The sequence below is a fragment of the Manis pentadactyla genome, chromosome 5 (genome assembly GCF_030020395.1).
Source record: "Manis pentadactyla isolate mManPen7 chromosome 5, mManPen7.hap1, whole genome shotgun sequence".
Classification (NCBI taxonomy): Eukaryota; Metazoa; Chordata; class Mammalia; order Pholidota; family Manidae; genus Manis; species Manis pentadactyla.
The window spans coordinates 134,621,245-134,647,588 of NC_080023.1; the positions used below are offsets into that span (position 1 = coordinate 134,621,245).

General features: G+C 39.4%; 1 protein-coding gene across 1 annotated transcript in view; it reads right to left on the reverse strand.

Annotated features, from left to right (window-relative positions):
• Positions 1-26,344, reverse strand: part of PCSK2 (proprotein convertase subtilisin/kexin type 2) — a 269,306-nt gene that overhangs the window by 14,979 nt on the left and 227,983 nt on the right. Inside the window, exons 9-10 of the mRNA XM_036892214.2 lie at positions 4,077-4,292; positions 1,923-2,023 (exon numbers count right to left, since the gene is read on the reverse strand). Of these exons, the coding sequence (XP_036748109.2) occupies positions 1,923-2,023; positions 4,077-4,292 (317 nt within the window). The remainder of the gene's footprint in view (positions 1-1,922; positions 2,024-4,076; positions 4,293-26,344) is intronic.

The following is a 26,344-nucleotide window of genomic DNA, read 5'->3' on the forward strand; positions in this document are numbered from 1 at the left end:
ACAGACCAGCTCAAGAACAGGGCAGCCCAGCTCCCTTGCCTTGAGATAGAACAAACTGAGGCATGGTTTACGCCCCACTGGGTCAGGCTGAGGCCAGAACTGAAACTGCATCCTTACTTGCATTCATCTTCCTCCCTAACCTGCTTCCTCTCCTTCCTCCTGGTCTCTTCTGAGCCCTTTCTTAATCAATCACTTGCTCCCATCTCAGGGTGTGAGCTCAACCTCAGGCAGTCAGTGTTCTGAGGAATTTTAGGACTAGCTCCCATGGAAGGCTTGAACCACCAACAGCTAGATATCATTTCTTTCCTCTTTTTGGCAATAAAGAGCATAAGGTCATAACCATTGCCCCCAAACAAAGTGTGTCTAAGTGGTGACTGCATTCTTTTCTATAAGGATATCTGCAAGTGTGTGCTACAGTGGTGAATAATTGGTGCAGAGCCCATGAATCCATTGAGAGATCCAGCATTCTTGCTCCACCACTTAGATTTATTTGTGTATAGGCCTGGATGAGGGACTTTTTGCTTGCCAAAATCCAGTCAGGTTTTGCCCAGTTAGAAGACCAGGGGTTTAGGAAGACCAGAAACCCCTTCTTGCTTTTGGAGCACTTCTACTCCCTGTTCCCTGCAAGGCTCAGCAGTAGGAGGCCGGCTCCCACTGTTTGTCAGCTCCCAGGTAGAGTGAACAGAGCCAGCTCAGACTTGAGGGCCCAATGGGCCCTGAGATGAACAGTTTTATCTTCAGGAAATGCACATACTATGCAAGTTTGGGTCTCTGTGCTTACCAGCAATGCTTTGATCAGTGTCTGCCTCTTTGGGTCCTAAATTTTCCACCTGACTTTTGTTAGAAGAACCAAAGTTTGACCTGGTCCGAAGGAGTCACTCCCAGTTTGGGGCCTTACTGTAAAAGGAGGATAATTATGCCTTTTCTGCTTGAATACAGTGAGTTGGACTAGATAATCTTTCAAAGTCCTTTCCTATGCTAGGAATTAACTCTTATGTCCTTTGCAAGTCAGAAAATGTACTGCATATGTGGAGACAAGCAGGGGTACCTGGAGGTTGATGCCAGAAGCTTCAGTTCCCTGGCAGTGGCTGACAGGATTGGGAACTCAACTCCCCTTCCCCAGGAGCTTGAATCCAACTACTTAGAAGTTGCTGGCAGTACATTCTCAGATAACTCCCTGCACTGAGGGCATGTGTACTCACACCACATGGGAGTGCCCGAAGCCTACGTGTTCATTCCTCCAACATAGAGCCAGCATCTAAGAGAAGACAGAGTAGCAGGTGGGCAGGAACCCGTGCTGAGGCTGAAATCCAAGGACTGTCCAGCAGTAGCAATATGTATTCTCTCAGTGGGATGGTGAGAACAGTGAGAATGGTCTCCTCTTACCTGTTGGTAGCTTGGATGGTTTCCCAGCAAAGTCCATCCCTGGTCTATACTGCATGACTTTTCACACCTTGTGTCAGTGTTAAAAGTGAATTCACCTTGTAGGTGAATGAATCTTGAGTGGGAGCACCCCGTTTGCCACATGTTCTGAAACACCTTGCAAGACACCCAGCTCAGCAATGGTTTTCCTTCATTTAGCTGATTGTGAGTATTACTGGAGTAAAATAGCCAAGGGATCCACAAAGGACAAAGGGTTGGTTTTCCCAAAGAAAGAAATATCTATGTGCCCCTATTTGGAATCTGGTATGTATGTTGAGTGTTGGGGCATTGTGCTCTCCTAGGGATGTAGTTTTGTGGTGTGTGTGTATGTGTGTGTGTGTGTATCATTTAAGGCCTATGGTTCATTTAGAAATGCCCTCCAGAGTTCATTGGCCTTGATTATTCACAGGCTCTCACACCCACTTTTGCCTCCATGGGCACCTGGTGTTAGGTGGAGAGACACACATTAATCCACCCTTGGCCCTAAACTGGAAACATACTTAGCCTCTAAAGCCAGTGCAAACACTCCAGCTGCCTCCGGAGCTGCTGCAGAGGTCCCAGAATGCCTCAGAGTGCAGTTGCCATACAAATCTGTGGTTGCCTGGAAGAGAAATATTGAGTAATGAGTGAATAAATCACACCATTCAAACACTCAAACAACATGGAGCAGAGGCTTGTCCTTTTATTTCAGTTGCCTTATCCTGAAGATTAAGATGAAGATAAGGATAAACCCAGCGTCCATCTATTTTGCCATACATTTTGTCTGAGCTTTGTAGTAGTCCATGAAAAAAGGGACACACAACCAGTTATAGCTACAGTGTTCAAAAGATAAAAACAAGGCAATTGTTCAGAGAATCATCTCTATAGTTATTTCAGAGACTAGAGAGATATTTATTTCTTGGCAGATATTTATTTATTGGATCCTAAAAGGAACCTATGGGTAGAAAGTAACAAGGCAATACCACCACCATAGTCAATGTAATGGTGAATTTGATTACACTGGGATTAGCTCAGAAAGACCAAGGGCCATCATTTCTTTCACCATCATTCCTTTCCCCTTTACAAATGAAAGGAGTTGCATTACCAAAGAGGGAAGAATACAGCTATAGTTTGACTAGAAAGATAGACCATTAAAAATAAAATGTTTCTTTACATCTAAAATTCATGAAAACAGTCTGAGCTGACTTGAGCCAAGTAACATGAGTGATCACCTCCAAACTCTTCTTAAGTGGGGAGACCAATGAACCAGATTTTAAAGGACTTTCACAGAGAGCAAATCCTCATTTTCAATGTTTGTGAGAGCAAGGGTTTTCATTAAGATCATATATAAACCACAGGAATTCTCCTTTATCTGATTGTTGTGTGTAGGATCCTCAAGTGGGTCTATTATTTTGAGAAACAAAGGATCATAGAGTTTTAAAGGGCATCTCTTGGAGGGAATTACAATATTCAGAGAGAACTCAAGATCTCTCGCAGACCAAGTAGACAGAGAGTCAGAGATAAGGCTGAGGACAAAGCTACACCATTGGGAGGCCCTTGGGGCAGGGAGCAGAGCTTCTTGGGGGAGGAAGTATTACAAATGGAGCAGGACTGGGACCTCCCTCACTTGTCCCTTTCTGCCTTACAGCTGTAGATTAGGAAGGGCTAAAGCCTCCATCTGCTTGGGATGCGGAGCTGGCATAATCTCTTTTCCAAGACCAAGGGAAGCTCAGGAGGGCTCTCAGATGGAGCCTCTGAGGTCTGTGTCTCTTCTAGGTAAAGGGATCTTTTAGCTCACGTGAGAGCAGGGACAGCTTGCCAAGGTGGAGCCCAGGCAAGATCTGGGGATTGAAGCACAGGACGGTAGTGACTGTGTCCTGAGCTCCCACCCTCCTCTCTTGGGAAGCCCCGCTTGCAGCATGCAGCTTGGCAGGAGTATTGAACCACCTACTAAGTTCCTGGCTTTGGAGGACTGAGGAAAGCCTTATGTGTGAGTGATACCCAAGGAGGAGATCCTAAAAAATTCATTGTGCACTACAGATATATATTTCAAAGGGACTTGGAAAATTCATCAGTTTACCTAGTTGCCCAGGAAGGAAGCGCTGTTCAGAAATGTACAATAAATAATTGAAGTCTCTGATTCTTAAACCTTTTGTTTTCTTAATCATGGACACATTTTAAAATATGATGAAAACCACCACTTTTTCCTTGAGAAAATACACGTGTGTGCCCAAATTTAGAGCTTTAGGGACCCAGAAAGTTCTATTTCCTAGTTTGAAAATTTTTAATTACTGTAATAAGTGGATGGGTTCTTGGCTCAGATGGTGTGGTGGTGTGATGCCCTTTATTAGTTCTAAAAATGTGCTGGGGCAACTTTTTGATCAACCAGACTTCATCATTGGAAGCCCCGCCAATAAATAAGACAGACAATGGAAAATGAGCTGGAAGGGGGTCATCACAGTTCCTACTTCCAACTTGCACATCATAAACCTCTACCTTGAAAACAAAACATTATCAGACCTGGAAGAAAATGAGTCTGCCCTGAATACACGTACTGATTCTCTGAGGTAAGGGGGAGAGCTCCTTGCTCCCATGATGTCACACAGCGTGGTGCATGACGTCACAAAGCGACCGCGCATTCCACTGCCTCAGGGAGGCTGGGTGGCTGCACTCACCACGCCAGCCTCCGGGTTCCGCTTCCTCCCGTTGCTGAAGGTGGAGGCCAAGGTGGAGGAGCAGCTCTCGTCGTACAGGGCTGTCCTGCCGTCGTTGATGGCCGAGTTGATGGAGATGGTCCACATGCTGGAGGCGTAGCCATCGCAGTTGCAGTCGTCATAGCTGCCGCCGTCTCCGGAGGCCCACACGTAAATGCTGCCTTTGCCGCCCCGGCCCTGGGGGAGGACAGGGTGCATGCCGCGCCTCAGCTCCCTTGGTCCCCAGCGTACTATGGTTTGACTTAGGAGTTTTTTGACTTTACAAGGGTGCAAGAGTGATAGTTATTCAGTAGAAACCCTATTTTGAATTTTGATGTTTTCCCAGGCGGCAATGTGTAGTAGGATGCTGGGCAGCAGTGAGCCACAGCTCCCGGTCAGCCAACACGGTCCTGAGGGCCAGCAACCCACACACTTAGAACCATTCTGTACCCAGACAGCCGTTCTGTTTTCACTTTCAGTAAGGTATTCAGGACACTACAGGGTAGTCAACACTTTATTATAAAACAGGATTTGTGTTCAATGATTTTTCCCAAATACAGGCTAATATAAGTGTTCAGAGCATGTTTAAGGTTTGCTAGGTTAGGCTATGATCAGCAGGTTAGGTGTATTAAATGCATTTAGACTTAAGATGGGTTTATCAGGATGTAACCCTGTTGTAAGTTGAGAGAGATCTGTATTGACATCTCTTTCATTATAGAAGGACCTTTTTTGTTTTGTACCAATTTTGGCTTGAAGTCTATTTTGTCTGATATAAGTATGGCTACACCTCCTTTCTTTTAACTACTGTGTCATCTTCCACCCCCGCACTTTGAGTGTGTGTTTGTCCTCCCAGTTAAGATGAGTCTCCTGAAAGCAGAATATAGTTAGGTCTTGTCTTGTAATACATTCAGCCTCTCTTCGTTTTTATTTGGTGAGTTTGATCCTTTTATGATTAATGCTTTTTTAACTTTTTTGCCATAATATTTTAATACCTTATTCTTAAATAGAGTTATAATTTTCTGATTCTATTTACCACCTTACTCAAAGTTTTGTGTATTTTTGTCTTATTATTTCAGGTAGAAGAGCTCCTTTCAACATTTCTTGCAAGGCAGGTCTAGTGTTGGTGAACGGCCTCGGCTTTTGTTTGTTGGGAAAGCCTTTACTTCTTCTATCTGAAGGATTACTCTGTGGATAGAGTATTCTTGGCTGGTAGTTCTATCTTCAATACTTTGAATATGTTTTCCATTCCCTTGCTGGTAGAGTTTCTACTGAGAAATCTGCTGATAGTCTAATGGGGTTCCCCAATTTCTTTTTTCCCCTCTGGCTGCCCTAAAGATTCTTTCTTTATCATTGATTTTTGACATCCTCATAATGTGCCTTGGAGAGCATCTTTTTGCATTGAGATCTGTGAGCTTCATGGATTTGTATGTCTAGTTCTTTCCCCAGGTTTAGTAAATTCTCAACTGTTATTTCTTAAAATAACCTCTCTGTCCCCATCTCCTTGTATACCCATGATTCTTTTTTTTATTAAGGTATCATTGACATACAATCTTATGAAGGTTTCACATGAGCAACATTGTGGTTACAACATTCACCCATATTCTCAAGTTCCCCCACATACCCCATTACAGTCACTGTCCATCAGTGTAGTAAGATGCTATAGAGTCACTACTTGTATTCTCTGTGCTATACTGCCTTCCCTGTGACCCCCACCCATTATGTGGGCTAATCATAATACCCCTGAATCCCTTTCTCCCTCCCTTCCCACACACCCTCCCAGTCCTTTTCCCTTTGGTAACTATTAGTCCATTCTTAGGTTCTGTGAGTCTGCTGCTGTTTTGTTCCTTCAGTTTTTGCTTTGTTGTTATATTCCACAAATGAGTGAAATCATTTGGTACTTGTCTTTCTCTGCCTGGCTTATTTCACTGAGCATAATACCCTCTAGCTCCATCCATGTTGTTGAAAATGGTAGGATTTGTTTTCTTTTTATGGCCAAATACTATTCCATTGTGTATATGTAACACATCTTCTTTATCCATTTGTCTACTGATGGACACTTAGATTGCTTCCATATCTTGGCTATTGTAAATAGTGCTGCGATAAACATAGGGGTGCATATGTCTTTCTGATTCTGGGATTTTGTTTTCTTTGAGTAAATTCCTAGGTGTGGAATTCCTGGGTTAAATGGTATTTCTATTTTTAGTTTTTTGAGGAACCTCCATGTTGATTTCCACAATGGCTGAACTAATTTACATTCTCACCAACAGTGTAGGAGGGTTCCCTTTTCTCCACCTCCTCACCAGCATTTGTTGTTCCTTGTCTTTTGGATGTTGGCCATTCTAACTGGTGTGAGGTGATATCTCGTTGTGGCTGTAATTTGCATTTCCTTGATGATTAGCAATGTGGAGCACCTTTTCAAGTGCCTCTTGGCCATCGAATTTCTTCTTTGGAGAAGTGTCTGTTCAGACCCTCTGCCCATTTTTTAATAGGGTTATTTGCTTTTTTGGTGTTGAGACATGTGAGTTCTTTATATATGTTGGATGTTAACACCTTATTGGATATGTTGTTTACAAATATACTCTCTCATACTGTAGGGTGTCATATTCTGCTGAGAGTGTCCTTTGCTGTATAGAAGCTTTTAGTTTGATGTAGTCCCATTTGTTCATTTTTTATTTTGTTTCCCTTGCCTGAGGAGATGTGTTCAGGAAAAGTTTCTCATGTTTATGTCCAAGAGATTTTTGCCTATGTTATTTTCTAAGAGTTTTATGGTTTCATGACTTACATTCAGGTCTTTGATCCATTTCAAATTTACTTTTGTGTATGGGGTGAGACAACGATCCAGTTTCATTCTCTTACATGTAGCTGTCCAGTTTTGCCAACACCAGCTGCTGAAGAGGCTGTCATTTCCCCATTGTATGTCCATGGCTCCTTTATCATATATTAATTGACCATATATGTTTGGGTTAATGTCTGGAGTCTCTATTCTGTTCCACTGGTCTGTGGGTCTGTTCTTGTGCCAGTACCAAATTGTCTTGATTACTGTGGCTTTGTAGTAGAGCTTGAAGTTGGGAAGCGAGACTCCCCCTGCTTTATTCTTCCTTCTCAGGATTGCTTTGTCTATTTGAGGTCTTTAGTGGTTCCATATGAATTTTAGAACTTTTCCACTTCATTGAAGAATGCTGTTAGTATTATTTATTTATTTATTTATTTATTTATCATTAATCTACAATTACATCAAGAAAATTATGATTACTAGGCTCCCCCCTTCACCAAGTCCCCCCCACATATCCCTTCACAGTCACTGCACTGTCCATCAGCATAGTAAGATGCTGTAAAATGCTGTTAGTATTTTGATAGGGATTGCATTGAATCTGTTGATTGCTTTAGGCAGGATGTTCATTTTGACAATATTAATTCTTCCTAGCCAAGAGCATGGGATAAATTTCCATTTGTTAGTGTCCTCTTTAATTTCTCTTAGGAGTGTCTTGTAGTTTTCAGGGTATAGGTCTTTCACTTCCTTGGTTAGGTTTATTCCTAGGTATTTTATTCTTTTTGATGCAATTGTGAATGGATTTGTTTTCCTGATTTCTCTTTCTGTTAGTTCATAGTTAGTGCATAGGAAAGCAACAGATTTCTGTGTATTAATTTATATTCTGCAACTTTGCTGAATTCCGATATTAGTTCTAGTAGTTTTGGAGGGAAGTCTTTAGGGTTTTTTTTATGTACAATATCTTGTCATCTGCAAATAGTGACAGTTTGACTACTTCTTTACCAATCTGGATGCCTTGTATTTCTTTGTGTTGTCTGATTGCCATGGCTAGGACATCCAGTACTATATTGAATAACAGTGGGGAGAGTGGGCATCCCTTTCTTGTTACCAATCTTAGGTGAAAATCTTTCAGCTTCTCGCTATTAAGTATGATGTTGGCTGTGGGTTTGTCATATATGGTCTTTATTATGTTGAGGTTCGTGCCCTCTATACCCATTTTGTTGAGAGTTTTTATCATGAATGGGTGCTGAATTTTGTCAAATGCTTTTTCCGCATCTGTGGAGATGATTATGTGGTTTTTGTCTTCCTTTTTGTTGATGTGGTGGATGATGTTGATGGATTTTTGAACATTGTACCATCCTTGCATCCCTGAGATGAATCCCACTTGATCATGGTGTATGATCCTCTTGATGTATTTTTGAATTCAGTTTGCTAATATTTTGTTGAGTATTTTTGCATCTATGTTCATCAGGGATATTGGTCTGTAATTTTCTTTTTTGGTGGGGTCTTTGCCTGGTTTTGGTGTTAGAGTGATGCTGGCTTCATCGAATGAGTTTGGAAGTATTCCCTCCTCTTCTATTTTTTGGAAAACTTTGAGGAGAATGGGCATTGTCTTCTCTATATGTCTGATAAAATTTAGCAGTGAATCCATCTGGCCCAGGGGTTTTGTTTTTGAGTAGTTTTTTGATTACCAATTCAATTTCATTACTGGTAATTGGCCTGTTTTTATATTTTCTGTTTCTTCCTTGGTCAGTCTTCAAAGGTTGCATTTTTCTAGGAAGTTGTTCATTTCATGTAGTTTTTCTAGCTTGTTAGCATTTAAATTTTCATAGTATTCTTTATTAATTCTTTGTATTTCTGTGGGGTCTGTTGTGATTTTTCCTTTCTCATTTCTGATTCTGTTGATGTGTGTAGATTCTCTTTTTCTCTTAATAAGTCTGGCTAGGCGCTTATCTTTTTTGTTTATTTTCTCAAAAAGCCAGCTCTTGGTTTCTTTGATTTGTTCTATTTTGTTCTTCTCAATTTTATTTATTTCTTCTCTGATCTTTATTATGTCCCTCCTTCTGCTGACTTTGGGCCTCATTTGTTCTTCTTTTTCCAATTTCAATAATTGTGACTTAAGACTATTCATTTGGGATTGTTCTTCCTTCTGTAAATAGACTTGGATTGCAATATACTTTTGTCTTAGAACTGCCTTCACTGTGTCCGACAGAAATTGGGGCTTTGTGCTGTTGTTGTCATTTGTCTCCATATATTGCCTGATCTCTGTTTTAATTTGGTCATTGATTCATTGTTTATTTAGGAGCATGTTGTTAAGTCTCCATGTGTTTGTGAGCCTTTTTGTTTTCTTTGTACAATTTATTTCTAGTTTTATACCTTTGTGATCTGAGAAGTTGGTTGGTAGAATTTCAATCTTTTTGAATTTACTGAGGCTCTTTTTGTGGCCTAGTATGTGGTCTATTCTGGAAAATGTTCCATGTGCACTTGAGAAGAATGTGTATCCTGGTGCTTTTGGGTGTAGAGTTCTGTAGATGTCTCTTAGTTCCATCTGTTCTAGTGTGTTGTTCAGTGCCTCTGTGTTCTTACTTATTTTCTGTCTGGTTGATCTGTCCTTTGGAGTGAGTCATGTGGTGAAGTCTCCTAAAATGAATGCATTGCATTCTATTTCCTCCTTTCATTCTGTTAGTATTTGTTTCACATATGCTGGGGCTCCTGTGTTGGGTGCATATATATTTATAATGGTTATATCCTGTTGTTGGACTGCCTCCTTATCATTATGTAATGTCTTTCTTTATCTCTTGTTACTTTTTTTGTTTTGAAGTCTAATTTGTCTGATACAAGTACTGCAACACCTGCTTTTTTCTCCCTGTTGTTTGCATGAAATATCTTTTTCCATCCTGTCACTTTTAGTCTGTGTATATCTTTGGGTTTGAGGTGAGTCTCTTGTAAGCAGCATATAGATGGGTCTTGCTTTTTTATCCATTCTATTACTCTGTGTCTTTCGATTGGTGCATTCAGTCCATTTACATTTAGGGTGATTATCAATATATATATACTTATTGCCGTTGCAGGCTTTGGATTCGTAGTTACCAAAGGTTCAAGGGTAGCTTCTTTACTATCTAACCATCTTACTTAATTCTCTTATTAAGCTAGTATAACCACAGTCTGATGATTCTTTATTTCTCTCCCTTCTTATTCTTCCTGCCCCATTCTTTATATGTTAGGTGTTTTATTCTGTACTCTTTTGTGTTTCCTTTGACTGCTTTGTGGATAGTTGATTTTATTTTTTGCCTTTAGTTAGTATTTGGATGGTCTTCTTTCTTTGCTGTGATTTTGTTTTCTCTGGTGACATCTATTTAGCCTTAGGAGTGCTTCCATCTAGAGCAGTCCCTTTAAAATACCCTGTAGAGGTGGTTTGTGGGAGGCAAATCTCCTCAACTTTTGCTTGTCTGGAAATCGTTTAATCCCTCCTTCAAATTTAAATGATAATCTTGCTGGCTACAGTATTCTTGGTTCAAGGCCCTTCTGTTTCATTGCATTAAATATATCATGCCATTCTCTTCTGGCCTGTAAGGTTTCTGTTGAGGAGTCTGATGATAGCCTGATGGGTTTTCCTTTGTAGGTAATCTTTTCTCTCTCTCTGGCTGCCTTTAATACTCTGTCCTTGTCCTTGATCTTTGCCATTTTAATTATTATATGTCTTGGTGTTTTCCTCCTTGGGTCCCTTGTGTTGGGAGATCTGTGGGCTTGCATGGTCTGAGAGAGTATTTCTTCCTCCAGCTTGGGGAAGTTTTCAGCAATTATTTCTTTAAAGACATTTTCTATCCCTTTTTCTCTCTCTTCTTCTTCTGGTAGCCCTATAATGCGAATATTGTTCCATTTGGATTGGTCACACAGTCTCTTAATATTCTTTCATTGCTAGAGATCCTTTATCTCTCTCTGCCTCAGCTTCTCTGTATTCCTGGTCTCTGATTTCTATTCCATTAACAGTCTCTTGCACCTCATCCAGTCTGCTCTTAAGACCTTCTGTTGATTGTTTCATTTCTGTTATCTCCCTCCGGACTTCATCCCTTAGCTCTTGCATATTTCTCTGCAGGTCCATCAGCATGATTATGACTTTTATTTTGAATTCTTTTTCAGGAAGATTGGTTATATCTATCTCCCCAGGGCCTTTCTCTATGGTTGTCTGAGTGATTTTTGTCTGGACCAGATTCTTCTGCCTTTTAATGGTGATAGAAATGGTCATAGGTAGTTAGCAAATGTGTCAACTGGGAGAACAAAGTCCCTTCCTGCTTGTTGGTTGCCTTGCCTTTCTCTGCTCCCTGTGCTGTCTACCTGCACAGTAGAAGCAGCCTCTGGGATAATCTCCTGAGCTGCTGTGGGCAGTGCAGCCCTCAGGATAGCCTAGAGCACTGTGGGGGGGTCGCAGCCATGCCGGATGTGTTCTGTGAGAATGGCGCCCCTTCATGCCTTCCAGACCTTGCTCTGGCTTCCACTGCCTGTCCTGGTTAGCTGCACACTGGGAGAAGACTCTGTGTGGTTGCTGTGGGTGGGACTGCTCTCCAGCTGCTTTGCAGCTGTGGCAGGCCAGCCTGTCCGCTTGCAGCGCTGGCTGGGGGGAACGAATGGCATTCTGCTTATCACTGTGAGGGGCTTCAGGGCTGCTTTACCCCCCAGGGGATTAGGGGGCCTGAATTTCCTCAAGATTTCCAGCCTGGTGGGCTGAGTGTGCTGGGATGATTTTGTTCAGCTGTTGAGACCTTGTTTCTTTAAGACTTTAAAAAAGTGCCTGCTTTACTTTTGTCCCAGGGAGCCAGCTGTGGGTATCTACTTGAAGTCTCCATCTCAGACCCCACCCTTCCTTTTCTCTAATATCTAATACACCATGCAATGTGTATCTGTGTTCGCAGTGCAGATTATCAGGGCTGGTTATTTCATAATCCTGTGCTTCCACTCCCTCCCCACTCTGACTTTTTTCCTCCCACCGGTGAGCTGGGGTCAGGGGAGTGCTTGGGTCCCACTGGGTCATGGCTTTGTATCTTACCCCCTTCGTGAGATACTGAGTTCTCGCAGACATAGATGTAGCCTGGCTGTTGTACTGTATCTTCTTTAGGAAGATGGTCTCTTTTTTAGGAATAGTTGTATTTGTTGTATTTTCAAAAATATATATGGTTTTAGGAGGAGATTTCTGCTTCCCTACTGATGTCACCATTTTGCGCCCCCTTCAAGATGGCCATTTCGACAATATTGATTCTTCCTATCCATGAGCACGGGATGTATTTCCTTTTATTGGTTTCTTCTAAATTTCTCTCATGAGTGTCTTGTAGTTTTCAGTGTATATTTCTTTCACTTCCTTGGTTAGGTTTATTCCTAGGTATTTTATTCTTTTAGATCCAATTGTAAAGGTTATTTTTATCCTGATTTCCCTTTCTGTTAGTTCATTGTTAGCATATAGGAATGCAACAGATTTCTGTGTATTAATTTCATATCCTGCAAACTTTGCTGAACTCAGTTATTAGTTCTTGTAGTTTGGGAGTGGATTCTTTAGGGTTTTTATGTATAATAGCATGCCTTCTGCAAACAGTGACAGTTTAACTTCTTCCTTACCAATCTGGATGCCTTTTATTTCTTTGTGTTGTCTGATTGTCATTGCTAGGACCTCCAGAACTATGTTGATTAAAAGTGGGGAGAGTGGGCATCCTTGTCTTGTTCCCGATCTTAAAGGAAAAGCTTTCAGCTTCTCGCTGTTAAGTATGATGTTCGTTGTGGGTTTGTCTTATGTGGTTTTTATTATGTTGAGGTACTTTACCTCTACATCCATTTTGTTGAGAGTTTTTATCATGAATGGATGTTGAATTTTATTGAATGCTTTTTCAGCGTCTATGAAGATGATCATGTGATTTTTGTACTTCTTTTTGTTTATGTGGTGTATGATGTTGATGGTTTTTTGAATATTGTACCATCCTTCCATCCCTGGAATAAATCCCACTTGATCATTATATGTGATCTTTTTGATTTGCTAGTATTTTGTTCAGTATTTTTGTGTCTATGTTCATCAGGGATATTGGTCGATAATTTTCTTTTTTTGTGGTTGTCTTTGCCTGGTTTTGGTATGAGACTGATGCTGGCTTCATAGATTGAGTTTTGAAGGATTTGCTCCTCTTTTACTTTTTGGAAAACTTTAAGGATGCTGAGTATTAGGTCTTCTCTAAATGTTTGATAAAATTTAGTGGTGAAGCCATTGGGTCTGGTAGTTTTATTCTTAGGTAGTTTTTTGATTACCAATTTAATTTCATTCCTGGTAATTGGTCTGGTTCAGATTTTCTGTTTCTTCCTGGGTCAGTCTGGAAGGTTGTATTTTTCAGAAAGTTCTCCACTTCTTCTAGACTATCCAATTTGTTAGCATGTAATTTTTCATAGTATTCTCTATTAATTATTTGTATTTCAGTGGTGTCCATAGAGATTTTTCCTTTCTAATATCTGATTCTGTTTATGTGTGTAGACTCTCTTTTTTTCTTGATAAGTTTGGCTACTGGTTTATCTATTTTGTGTATTTTCTTGAAGAACCAGCTCTTGGTTTCATTAATTCTTTCTATTGTTTTATTTTTCTCAATTTTATTTATTTGTTCTCTGATCTTTATTATGTCCCTCCTTCTACTGACTTTGGTCCTCATTTGTTCTTCTTTTTCTAGTTTCACTAATTGTGAGTTTAGACTGTTTATTTGGGTTTGTTCTTTCTTGAGATAGACCTCTGTTACTATATACTTTCCTCTTCGGACTACTTTCACTGAGTCCCACAGACGTTGGGGTGTTGAGCTGTTGTTTTCATTTGTCTCCATATATTGCTTGATTCCTGTTTAAATTTGGTCATTGATCCATTCATTATTTAGGAGCATGTTGTCAAGTCTCCATGTGTTTGTGGGCTTTTTTGTTTTCTTCATGCAATTTATTTCCAGTTTCATACATTTATGGTCTGAGAAGTTGGTTGGTGCAATTTCAATCTTTTTGAATTTGCTGAGGATCTTTTTGTAGCCTAGTATGTGATCTATTCTGGAAAATGTTCCATGTGCACTTGAGAAGAATGTGTATCCTGCTGATTTGGGTGGAGTGTTCTGTAGATATCTGTTAGGTCCATCTATTCTAATGTGTTGTTCAGTGTCTCTGTCTCCTTATATTTTCTGTCTGGTTCATTTGTCTTTTGGAATGAGTGGTATGGTGAAGTCTCTCATACCACTGACCCCTTTAGCATTATATAATGTCCTTCTTTGTATCTTGTTACTTTCTTTGTTTTGAAATATATATAATCTGATACAAGTACTGCAACTCCTGCTTTTTTCTCCCTATTGTTTACATGAAATATCTTTTTCCATCTCCTCACTTTTAGTCTGTGTATGTGTTTGGGTTTGAAGTGAGGTCTCTTGTAGGCAGCACATAGATAGGTCTTGCTTTTATATCCATTCAGTAACTTTATGTCTTTTGATTGGTGCATTCAGTCCATTTACATGTAGGGTGATTATTGATAGATATGTACTTGTTGCCATTGTTGGCTTGGATTCGTGTCTACCAAAGGTTCAAGGGCAGCTTCTTTATTATCTAACAGTCTAACTTAGCTCTATTATTATGCCATTATAAGCACAATCTGAAGATTCTTTTTCTTTCTCCCTTCTTTTTCTTCCTCCTCCAGTCTATATTTTAAGTGTCATATTCTGTACTCTTTGTTTATTATTTGACTGACTTTGTGAGTAGGTAATTTAATTTTACATTTGCTTAGTAATTAATTGGTCTAGGTCCTGTACTGTGATTTTATTTTCTCTGGAGACAGCTATTTAGCCTTAGGAACACTTCATTCTAGAGCAGTACCTTTAAAATACACTGTAGAGATGTTTTGTAGAAGGTAAATTCCCTCAACTTCTGCTTATCTGGAAATTGTTTAATCCCTGTTTCATATTTAAATCATAGTCTTGCTGGGTAGAGTATTCTTAGTTTGAGGCCCTTCTGTTTAATTTCATTAAATATATCATGCCACTCCCTTCTGGCCTGTAAAGTTTCTGCTGAGAAGTTTGCTGATAGGCTGATGGGTTTTCCTTTGCATCTGATATTTTTTCTCTCTCTGGCTGCTTTTAATATTCTGTCCTTGTCTTTGATCTTTGCCATTTTAATTATTATATGTCTTGATGTTGGAAGTGAGTCTTTTGTAGGCAGCATATAGATGGTTGAAGATCTGTGCACTCTCATGGCCTGAGAGATGATTTCCTTCCCCAGTTTAAGGAAATTTTCAGAAATTATTTCTTCAAAGACACTTTCCATCCTTTTTGTTCTCTTCTTCTTCTGATACCCCTATAATGCAAATAAGGTTCTGTTTGGATTGGTCACAGAGTTGTCTTAGTATTCTTTCATTCCTAGAGATCCTTTATTCTCTCTCTGTCTCAGTTTCTCTGTATTCCTGTTCTATAATTTTTATTTCATTTACCATATTCTCTACCTGTTTCAGTCCACTTTTAAACCCCTCCATTGTATGTTTCACATCAGATACTGTATTTTTCAGTTTCTGTCTCTTTCTTGAATTTGTCCCTGAGATTTTGAATTTTTTTCTCTAGCATGTTGATGATTTTTATTTTGAAATCTTTATCAGGAAGGTTGATGATTTCAGTTTCACTGAACTCTCTTTCTGGTGTTTAAGGGATTTTAGATTGAACAAGGTTCTTCTGCCTCTTCATAATCCTACTGAATTATGTGGAATAATAACTTTGTGTAGACAGCATCCTCTAGTGCCTCAAAGCTCTGCTCTCTGGAGCTGCACCTGGAGCAATGTCAGGGGTCACAGGCAAGTAGCACCAGTGCCTTCTGGGAAGAAAGAGCTCTTTTGTGCTTCCTGGCCACAATGCCTGCCTCCACTGCCAGGGCCAGTGAGACAAGCATGCACAGAACAACACGATGATAATTCTCTGTAGCTGCCATAGGCCAGGCTGCCCTCTGGCTATCCTGGAGCGATGTTGGGGGCAGCAGGTTTGCAAGCAGGTATCTGCTGGAAGGAAGGAGTGGCAGGCTGTGTATTGTGGTGGGGGGCCTCAGGGAAGCATTGCCAGCCAGGAAGATGGAGTGCTTGTAGTTTCTGATAGTTCCCAACCTGTTGATCTGAGTGTGCCAGGATGATTTTGTCCATCTGTCTTTTCTCCTGAGCAGCAAGCTTTCTGTAATCCTTGCCCCTCTAGCAGCCCTCTCACTGTTGGGAAGTCTTTCAAAGCACCCTCCTTTCTTTTGTCCCAGAGCAGCTGGTTGTGGGTACCTGTTCTCCACAAGTGGCTGGATTCTCAGTTTCTCAAAGTATTCCACCTATCTATGCTTTCCAACCCCTCTAATCTGCACTGCACCATGCAGTGTGGGTTTGTGCTCCTGGAGTAGTTCTCCAGGGCTGGGGTTTAGCAGCCCTTGGCCTTCTACTCCTTCCTCACTCTGTTTCTCTTCCACTGGTGAGCTGGGGTGGGGGGAGGGCTTGGGTACCCCCCAGATTATGGCTTGCTACTTTACTCTTTCCCATGATATCTTCTCTTTTCCCCAGATGCAGGCTGTCTGTTGCAGTCTTCTTTCTGGTCACTCTTTTTTGGATTAGTTGTATTTGCTGTATTTTTGTATTATATGTGGTTTTGGGAGGAGATTTCTGCCTCACTTCTCATGCCGCCATCTTTTTCCATTATTCAGCCTATTCCAATTCTTTTTTTTTTTTTTTGCTTAAGGTATCTTTGATATACACTCTTATGAAGGTCTCACAAGCAAAACAATGTGATTATTACATGCACCCTTATTATCAAGTCCCACCCCATACCCCATTGCAGTCACTGTCCATCAGCTTAGTAAGATGCCACAGAGTCCCTATTTGTCTTCTTTGAGCTACACTGTCTTCCCCATGACCCCCTACACACCATGTGCACCAATCATGATACCCAACAACCCCCTTCTCCTTCCCTCCCCACCCACCACCCTTCACCCCTTCCCTTTGGTAACTACTAGTTCCTTCTTGGAGTCTGAGTCTGCTGCCATTTTGTTCCTTCCGATTTGCTTTGTTGTTACACTCCACAAATAAGGGAAATCATTTGGTATTTGTCTTTCTCTGCCTCACTTATTTCACTGAGCATAATACCCTCTAGCTCCATTCTTGTTGTTGCAAATGGTAGGATTTGCTTTTTTCTTATGGCTGAATAGTATTCCATTGTGTATATGTACCACATCTTCTTTATCCATTCATCTACTGATGGACACATAGGTTGCTTCCATATCTTGGCTATTGTAAATAGTGCTGCAATAAACATAGGGGTGCATATATCTTTTCGAATCTGAGAAGTTAGTGTTGTTCTTTGGTTAAGTTCCTAGGTGTGGAATTCCTGGGTCAAATGGTATTTCTATTTTTAGCTTTTAGAGGAACCTTTATATTACTTTCCACAATGGTTGAAGTAGTTTACATTCCCACCAGCAGTGTAGGAGGGTACCCCTTTATCTATGTCCTCGCCAGCATTTGCTGTTCATTGTCTTTTCTATGTTGGCCATCCTAACTGGTGTGAGGTGATATCTCATTGTGGTTTTAATTTGCATTTCCCTGATAATTAGCGATGTGGAGCATCTTTTCATGTGCCTGTTGGCCATCTGAATTTCTTCTTTGGAGAAGTGTCCATTCATATCCTCTGCCCATTTTTTAACAGGGTTATTTACTTTTTTGGTGTTGAGGCATGTGATTTCTTTATATATTTTGGATGTTAACCCCTTGTCAAATATGTCATTTACAAATATATTCTCCCATACTGTAGGATGCCTTTTTGTTCTGCTGATGGTGTCCTTTGCTGTACAGAGGCTTTTTGGCTTGATGTAGTCCCATTTGTTCATTTATGATTTTGTTTCCCTTGTCCGAAGAGATACATTCAGGAAAAAGTTGCTCATGTTTATATATTCATGAGATTTTTGCTTATGTTTTCCTCTAAGAGTTTTATGGTTTCATGACTTACATTCAGGTCTTTTATCCACTTTGAGTGTACTTTTGTATATGGGGTTAGAAAATAATCTGATTTTATTCTCTTGCATGTAGCTGTCCAGTTTTGCCAAAACCAGTTTTTAAAGAGGGTATCATCTCTCCATTGTATATCCATGGCTCCTTTATCATATATTAATTGACTATATATGCTTGGGTTTATATCTGGGCTCTCTAGTCTGTTCCATTGGTCTATGGGTCTGTTCTTGTGCCAGTACCAAATTATCTTGATTACCAATGGCTTTGTATTAGAGCCTGAAGTCAGGGAGCATAATGCCTCCCCTTTATTCTTCCTTCTCAGGATTGCTTTGATTATTTGAGGTCTTTTGTTGTTCCATATGAATTTTAGAACTATTTGCTGTAGTTCATTGAAGAATGCACTTGGTATTTTCATAGGGATTGCATTGAATCTGTAGTTTGCTTTAGGCAGGATGGCCATTTTGACAATATTAATTCTTCCTATCCATGAGCATGGGATGTGTTTCTATTTATTGGTATCTTCTTTAATTTATCTTGTGAGTGTCATAGTTTTCAGAATATAGGTCTTTCACTTCCTTTGTTAGGCTTATTCCTAGGTATTTTATTCTTTTTGATGCAATTGTGAATGGAATTGTTTTCAATTTATCTTTCTGCTAGTTCATCATTGTTGTATAGGAATGCAACAGATTTCTGTGCATTAATTTTGTATCCTGCAATGTTGCTGAATTCAGATATTAGATCTAGTATTTTTGGTGCAGGTTCTTTAGGGTTTTTTTTTTAATGTACAATATCATGTCATCTGCAAACAGTGACAGTTTAACTTCTTCCTTACCAATCTGGATGCCTTTTATTTCTTTGTGTTGTCTGATTGTTATTGCTAGGACCTCCAGAACTATGTTGATTAAAATTGGAGAGAGTGGGCATCCTTGTCTTATTCCCAATCTTAAAAGAAAAACTTTTAACTTTTTGCTGTTAAGTATGATGTTCGCTGGGGATTTGTCATATATGGTCTTTATTATGTTGAGGTACTTGCCCTCTATACCCCTTTTGTTGATAGTTTTTATCATGAATGGTTGTTGAATTTTGTTGAATGCTTTTTCAGCATCTATGGAGATGATCATGTGGTTTTTGTACTTCTTTTTGTTGATGTAGTGGATAATGTTGATGGATTTTCGAATGTTGTACCATCCTTGCATCCCTACTTGATAATGATGGATGATCTGTTTGATGTATTTTTAAATTCAGTTTGTTAATATTTTGTTGAGTATTTTTGCATCTATGTTCATCAGGGATATTGGTCTGTAATTTTCTTTTTTTGTATTTGTCCTTGCCTGGTTTTGGTATTAGAGTGATGTTGGCCTCATAGAATGAATTTTGAATATTCCTTCCTCTTTTAATTTTTGGAAAACTTTAAGGAGGACAGGTATTAGGTCTTCACTAAATGTTTGATAAAATTCATCAGTGTAACCATGTTGTCCAGTGGTTTTGTTCTTAGGTAGTTTTTTTGATTACCAATTCAATTTTGTTTCTGGTAATTGTTCTATTCAGATTTGCTGTTTCTTCCTGGGTCAGCCTTTGAAGATTTTGATTTTCTAGAAAGTTGTCCATTTCTTCTAGGTTATCCAGTTTATTAGCATTTACTTTTTCATAGTATTCTCTCATAATTCTTTGTATTTCTGTGGTACCCATAGTGATTTTTCCTTTCTCATTCCTGATTCTGTTTCTGTGTGTCAACTCTCTTTTTTTCTTGATAAGTCTGACTAGTGGTTTATCTATTTTGTTTATTTTCTTGAAGAACCAGCTCCTGTTTTCATTGATTCTTCTATTGTTTTCTTCTTCTCAATTCTATTTATGTCTGCTCTAATATTTATTATTTCCCTCCTTCTGCTAATTTTGGCTCTCATTTGTTCTTCTTTTTCTAGTTTCATTAATTGTGAGTTAGACTGTTCATATGGGATTGTTGTTCTTTCCTGAGGTATGCCTGTATTGCAGTATACTTCCCTCTTAGCATGGCCTTTGCTGTGTCCCACAGATTTTGTGGTGTTGAATTATTGTTGTCATTTGTCTCCATATACTGCTTGATCTCTGTTTTTACTTGGTCATCGATCCATTGATTATTTAGGAGCATGTTATTAAGTCTCCATGTGTTTGTTGGCTTTTTCATTTTCTTTGTGTAATTTATAGTTTCATACCTTTGTGGTCTGAGAAGCTGGTTGGTACAATTTCAATCTTTTTAATTTACTGAGGCTGTTTTTGTGGCCTAGTATGTGATCTATTCTTGAAAATGTTCCATGTGCACTTGAGAAGAATGTGTATCCTGTTGCTTTTGGATGAAGCATGTTCTGTAGATGTCCATTAGGTCCATCTGTTCTAATATGTTGTTCAGTGCCTCTGTCTCCTTATTTCTTTTCTGTCTAGTTGATCTGTCCTTTGGAGTGAGTGGTGTGTCAAAGTCTCCTAAAATGAATGCATTGCATTCTATTTCCTCCTTTCATTCTGTTAGTATTTGTTTCACATATGTAGGTTCTGCTGTGTTGGGTGCATAGATATTTATAATAGTTATAAGTTGTTGGACTGACCCCTTTATAATTATGTAATGTCCTTCTTTGTGTCTTGTTAGTTTCTTTGTTTTGAAGTCTATTTTGTCTAAGTACTGAAACTCCTGCTTTTTTCTCCCTATTGTTTGCATGAAATATCTTTTTCCATCCCTTTACTCTCAGTCTGTGTATGTCTTTCATTTTGAAGTGAGTCTCTTGTAGGCAGCATATAGATGGGTCTTGTTTTTTTATCCATTCACTGACTCTGTCTTTTGATTGGTGCATTCAGACCATTTACACTTAGGGTTATTATCAAAACATATGTACTTATTGCTATTGCAGGCTTTAGATTCATGGTTACCAAAGGTTCAAGGGTAATTCCCTTAGTGTCTAGCAGTCTAATTTAACTCACTTAGTATGCTATTACAAACACAATCTAAAGGTTCTTTATTTTCCACCTTTTTCTTCCTTTTCCACTCTTTGTGTATTAGGTATCATATTCTGTACTCTTTGTCTCTCCCTTGATTGACTTTGATTTGGTTTTGCATCTGGTTAGTAATTAATTGTTCTACTTTCTTTACTGGGTTTTATTTCCCCTGGTCACAGCTATTTAGCCTTAGAAGCACTTCCATCTATAGCAGTCCCTCCAAAATACACTGTAAAGGTGATTTGTGGGAGGTAAATTCTCTTAGCTTTTGCTTATCTGAAAATTATTTAATCCCTCCTTAAAATTTAAATGGTAATCTTGCTGAGTAGAGTATTCTTGATTCAAAGCCCTTCTGTTTCATTGCATTAAATACATCATGCCACTCCCTTCTGGCCTGTAAAGTTTCTGCTGAGAAGTCTTCAGATAGCCTGATGGGTTTTCCTTTGTTGGCGATCTTTTTTCTCTCTCTAGCTGCCCTTAAAAGTCTGTCCTTATCCTTGATCTTTGCCATTTTAATTATTGTATGTCTTGGTGCTTTCTTCCTTCGGTGCCTGTGTTCGGAGATCTGTGAACCTCCACAGACTGAGACTATCTCCTTCATTAGACTGGGGAAGTTTTCAGCAATTACCTCCTTAAAGGCACTTTCTATCACTTTTTCTCTCTCTTCTTCTTTTTCTGGTATCCCTATAATGAGAATATTGTTCCATTTGGATTGGTCACACAGTTCTCTCAATAGTCTTTCATTCCTAGAGATCCTTTTTTTCTCTGTTCCTCAGTTTCTTTGTATTCCTCTTCTCTAATTTCTGTTCCATTTACCATCTCTTCTACTACATCTCATCTGCTTTTAAATCCCTTCATTGTATCTTTCATTTCAAATATGGAATTTCTTAATGATTGAATCTGCATTCCTAAATTCATCCATGAGTTCTTGAATATTTTTCTGTACCCTCATGGGCATGTTTATGATTTTTATTTTGAATTCTCTTTCAGGAAGTTTGGTGAGTTCAGATTCACTTGGCTCTTTTTCTAGTGTTTGTGATATTTTGGTTTGAACCAGGTTCCTTTGATATTTCATATTTGTATGTGGTGTCCTGTAGTGCCCAGATGTGCTAGTCTCTGGAGATGCTCAGCCCCTGAAATGATATCAGCGGTCACAGGGGAGTGACACTGGTGCTTTATATCCATTATTCTTATGTTGGTTTTCCTAATGGAGTCTGATGGTTCTCATTGAGTTCCTTCACTTTAAAAAAAAAAGGATTTCTCTTTTTCCACCTGAATCCTTTGTATATTCCTATCTTCCAGATCTCTAACTCTCTCTTCCATTTGATTTGCTCTATTTCTACTGCTTTCTAAAGCATTCTTCATCTTATTTTTTGAGTTCTTCAGCTTCAGAATTTATGTTTTGTTCTTTTTTAGCATTTTAATCTCTTTGGTAGAGATCTCATTCAATCTCCTTTTGTTCCTTAATTTTATTCCTGAGTCCACTTAGTTATCTTATAGTTCTTTGAATTTCTTCATAACAGTTATTTTGAATTCTATCAGTTATGTCCCAGTCTTCTGTGAATTTAAGTTGGTTTGCGGGAGAGTTGTCATTTTCTTTTTGTGATACCATATTACCATGATATTTAATGGTGCCTGATGAGATGTGCCTCTGTTGGTGCACTGGAAATAGTGAATACTTTCTTATCTAGGCAAAGTTTTGCTTATTTTGATTTTAACAGTTTAAGTGGTTGGGAATTACAGGCCTTCTTTTTTTCCTGCAGGTGGGGATATAACACACATTCTTGGTTTCTCTTAATTTGAGCTGCCTCCTGGCTTTATTTGGGAGCATGCACTTTGCACCTTGTACTTGCCGTGCCAGATGCGTCACTGGTGCAATTGAAGTTGCTTGGCTGCTGGGGTCACCAATGCCACTGGGATTCCCAGGGCCATGGGCACCACTCCCATTGCCAGGGTCACCTGGGCTGTGGTTGGGCCTCCTGCTGTTGCTCTCCCAATTCTGTTGCTGCTCTCTGGGTCCCTCCAATTCCACCCACCTTCATATATACAGGTGCATGTGTTTCTCCAGTGTCCTGGTTTGCTGTGCGGAGGAACCCCTGTTGGGTAATGGGTATCCTGCTGGTTGTAAATTGAAGGCAAGGGACAAAATGACTCACACTCTCATGATACTGATGCTACTTCCCCCAAATTTCTTAAAAGTTCATGCAGATTTTGTATTTTACTAATAATATAAAAATAATGTCAGAAATTGCTTACCACCAGCTAAGGTAAGAGTTCTAGCCAGAGATTGTTGCTGTGGCTCATGTGCCCCCAGCATGTCCCAGGAGGTGAAAAATCTCACTTTGAGAAGCATGGGATTAAAGTGAGTCAAGTCTATCACCCTTAACCAATGCAGTGACCTGGGCTAATGACCAGGCCCTGGCCCACTGGTGTTATCTGCTTACAGATACTGGGGAGGCAGGCCTGGTATAGCTTGCTTTTCTGTAAATACTCAGTTACACTAATTTTAATTTTCTAGTCACCTTGACATCTTACTACAACATTGCCATTTTAAATGAAGTTACTGTATTTTTAAAATGTGAAAATCACATTCATTGTAGAATAATTGGAATCTAGACTATGAAAAAGAAAATAATAATTTTTATAATCTTCCTTTATAGAAAACCGCTGGTGACATTTTGTGGATTCCTACCAGTTTCATATGTAAATATGAAGTATAAGAACAGGCTTAAGAATGAAATTAGGACTGTAAAATATATCCAATTTTGAAGCCTGGCTTAAAATATTTTTTTCACTTATGATTATATCATTAACATGTCCTCATGAAATTAAATATTCTTACACCATAATTTTTTATTAGTCTTATTAAATAACAATTCCATAACTTATTTATTCCTTTTCTTCAACATACATGGAAGTCTGTTTCTAAGTTTTAACATGCTGTAATGAATATCATTTTTATATCTTTGTATTTCTGTTTATTTCCTGAGGCATAGTTTCTAAAAGGGAATTTTGGGAGAAAACGAATGAATGTTTGAAGATTCTTAATCCATATTGCCACATTAGTCATTTTTTAAAGCTTGTTAATAATTTATATTTTTTTCAGCAGTATATGAGAACTCCACATTCAGCTCATGTAGGTCAAGATTTAGAATCATAATTTAAAAAAGTAATTCTGTCAAATTGGTGGGCAAAAAATGGTACCTCATTTTTTTGAGTTACATTTTTTTCTATTACCAGTTGAGATTATCATTTTGTATCTTTACTGCTTATTTGTATTCTCACTTTATGATTAGCTTAGGAAGACAGCAAGCTCCCAAATAATATGCTTTGCCTACTTTTTCTTTTTATTAATTTGTTACAGCTCTTGCTAGATTAAGGACCTTAACCAAATTTATGTCATCTATACTATGAGATATGTCATCTATACCGTTTTTCTTTTGCATATTGCATTTTGGCTTGCAGAGTTTTTTTCACTGTATTACTTGTCTATTACTTTTTACATACAGATTTTACATGCCATATAAAATGAAGGTGTTGATTTATAGATATTCCCTTTTTGCACTCATAGTTCATGAAATGATTTTATTCAAACCATTCATTAACATCTTGGGGATTTGACACTAGATCAGTGGTTACCTTTTGAGTCACCTATCAGTTTTCCTGAGCTTGTTGTGATAGCCATTGGTGCTATTTGGCAAATATTTCTAGCTGTTCACTGTCTGGGCTCAAGATAATGACCCCTTGTGGTTGGGTGGGGTCTTGTAAGCCATTTAAATTAGTGTGTTGTGGGTGGGAGTGATTTATGTGGTATCATTTCCATGCTGAACCATTTACCAGTGCCAGATGCTATGGAGCTCTCTCTTTCCCTCTGTACAGTGACTCTCAATGTTCCAGATCTCAGCCCTGATCCCTAAGAGGCTGTGATGAGCAAAACCCCCTGATTACAATGCATATGCAGCAGAGGGAGAAAGAAACCTTTTGGGTTTGAAGCCTCTGACCTTTTGGGGCTGTTTGTTACTTCAGCATAATGTAGCCTCTCCTGACTGAATGAGTTCATCATGCTCACTACCATTTAGGTTATATCAGATACAGCTTAAAAAAAAATCTCTGTGTAATACAGTCCCTGGGAATTTTTATCCCAAGTCACAAGCAGCCATTTGTATAATATTAGATCAGCTGCTGTTTTTACTTTTCCTGAGATGTATATTATCCTTGACAACTTACCCACATACTGAATTGCTGTTTATTTTTTAATGTGAATAAAAACCTTTAATTTGAAAAATGCTAAGCATTGTGAAAGTAGAGTGAATTGTATAATGAATCCCCATGTATCCATCGCTCAGCTTTAACAAGGACCAGACTTGCAGAAATTTTGATAGGTTTTATGTAGTCGTATTTATTACTTTTTTTGTTAAATATTTTCCCTTTGCTTTTCTGCTTAGAAAATATCTCTGCCATAATATCAGTAATCAAATTATATTTTCATGTAGATGTTTTACATTTTCATTCCTTTTTCACTACTATTCTTTTCTGCACTCACCATGCTGGAGGTGGTGGCAAAGTCCCATGGGGCTTAAACAGGGGTGAGGGGTGAATGGCCTACCCCTGCAAAGAGCTGCAATGAGAAATGCTAGCCACACCTCTAGGAGAAAGGGGTTGGTGCCAATTTATGTTCCTTCAAAAACAGATGCCAAGACAAGGACTGGGGAGTAGGTAGTCAATTTGTGGGAAGGTTTCAGGAAGCATAAGTGAGCAGCAGGGGAGCCTGAGGCAGGGAAGGGAGAAAGGCCAATCAAAGCGTGAGCTGATAAGCAGGTTCCCACTGTGGGCAACCGGGGTCCCTCTGAAGATCCCTGTGAATCTGCTGCCAGGACAGCATCTCTGGCAGTGCCCTCCATGATGTGGCCTGTGCACACTCTGGGGAACACACTCCCATCGTGCCCAGCAGGTTCTCAGGCAGAGGAGCAGAGAGACGCTGGCTGGAGCTGTGCACTACAGCTGTGCCAACATAGCTGGGCCGCCAGGGTAGCAGTGTCTGCTTTGTGTCACCATGGGTTCCACAGGATTTCAGCAGGAGTGGGCTGCGGGTATCAGAATGTCTAGAAAAGTCCCCCAGAAAGGTTGGTACAGTTGCTGTTAACCTCTGATTAAATTCCTCACTCCAGCCCGTGTTTAATGGCACCTGTAGTCGCCTCTGATTATTACCAGTCTTGCCGTGATCCACTTTGGAGATCATACCCCTATGTAATCCTGTCTTGTTTCGAACAGGATCTAAACACACCATGATTAACCTTTCTGATATCATGGGGGTTGGTGAAGGTTTACATTCATGTCAATCTCTTACCCTGGCTGGGTTTCTCACTGGGTTCAGATGGGTCACCACCACCAATATGGCCAGAGGGTCAGTGAGCAACTGTCATTGTTTGCCTAAGACTGGGGAGTTCCCAGGAAGTGGGACTTTCAGTGGTAAAACTGGGAAAGTGCTGGGCAAACCAGGATGGCTGGCCATTCTGCCTA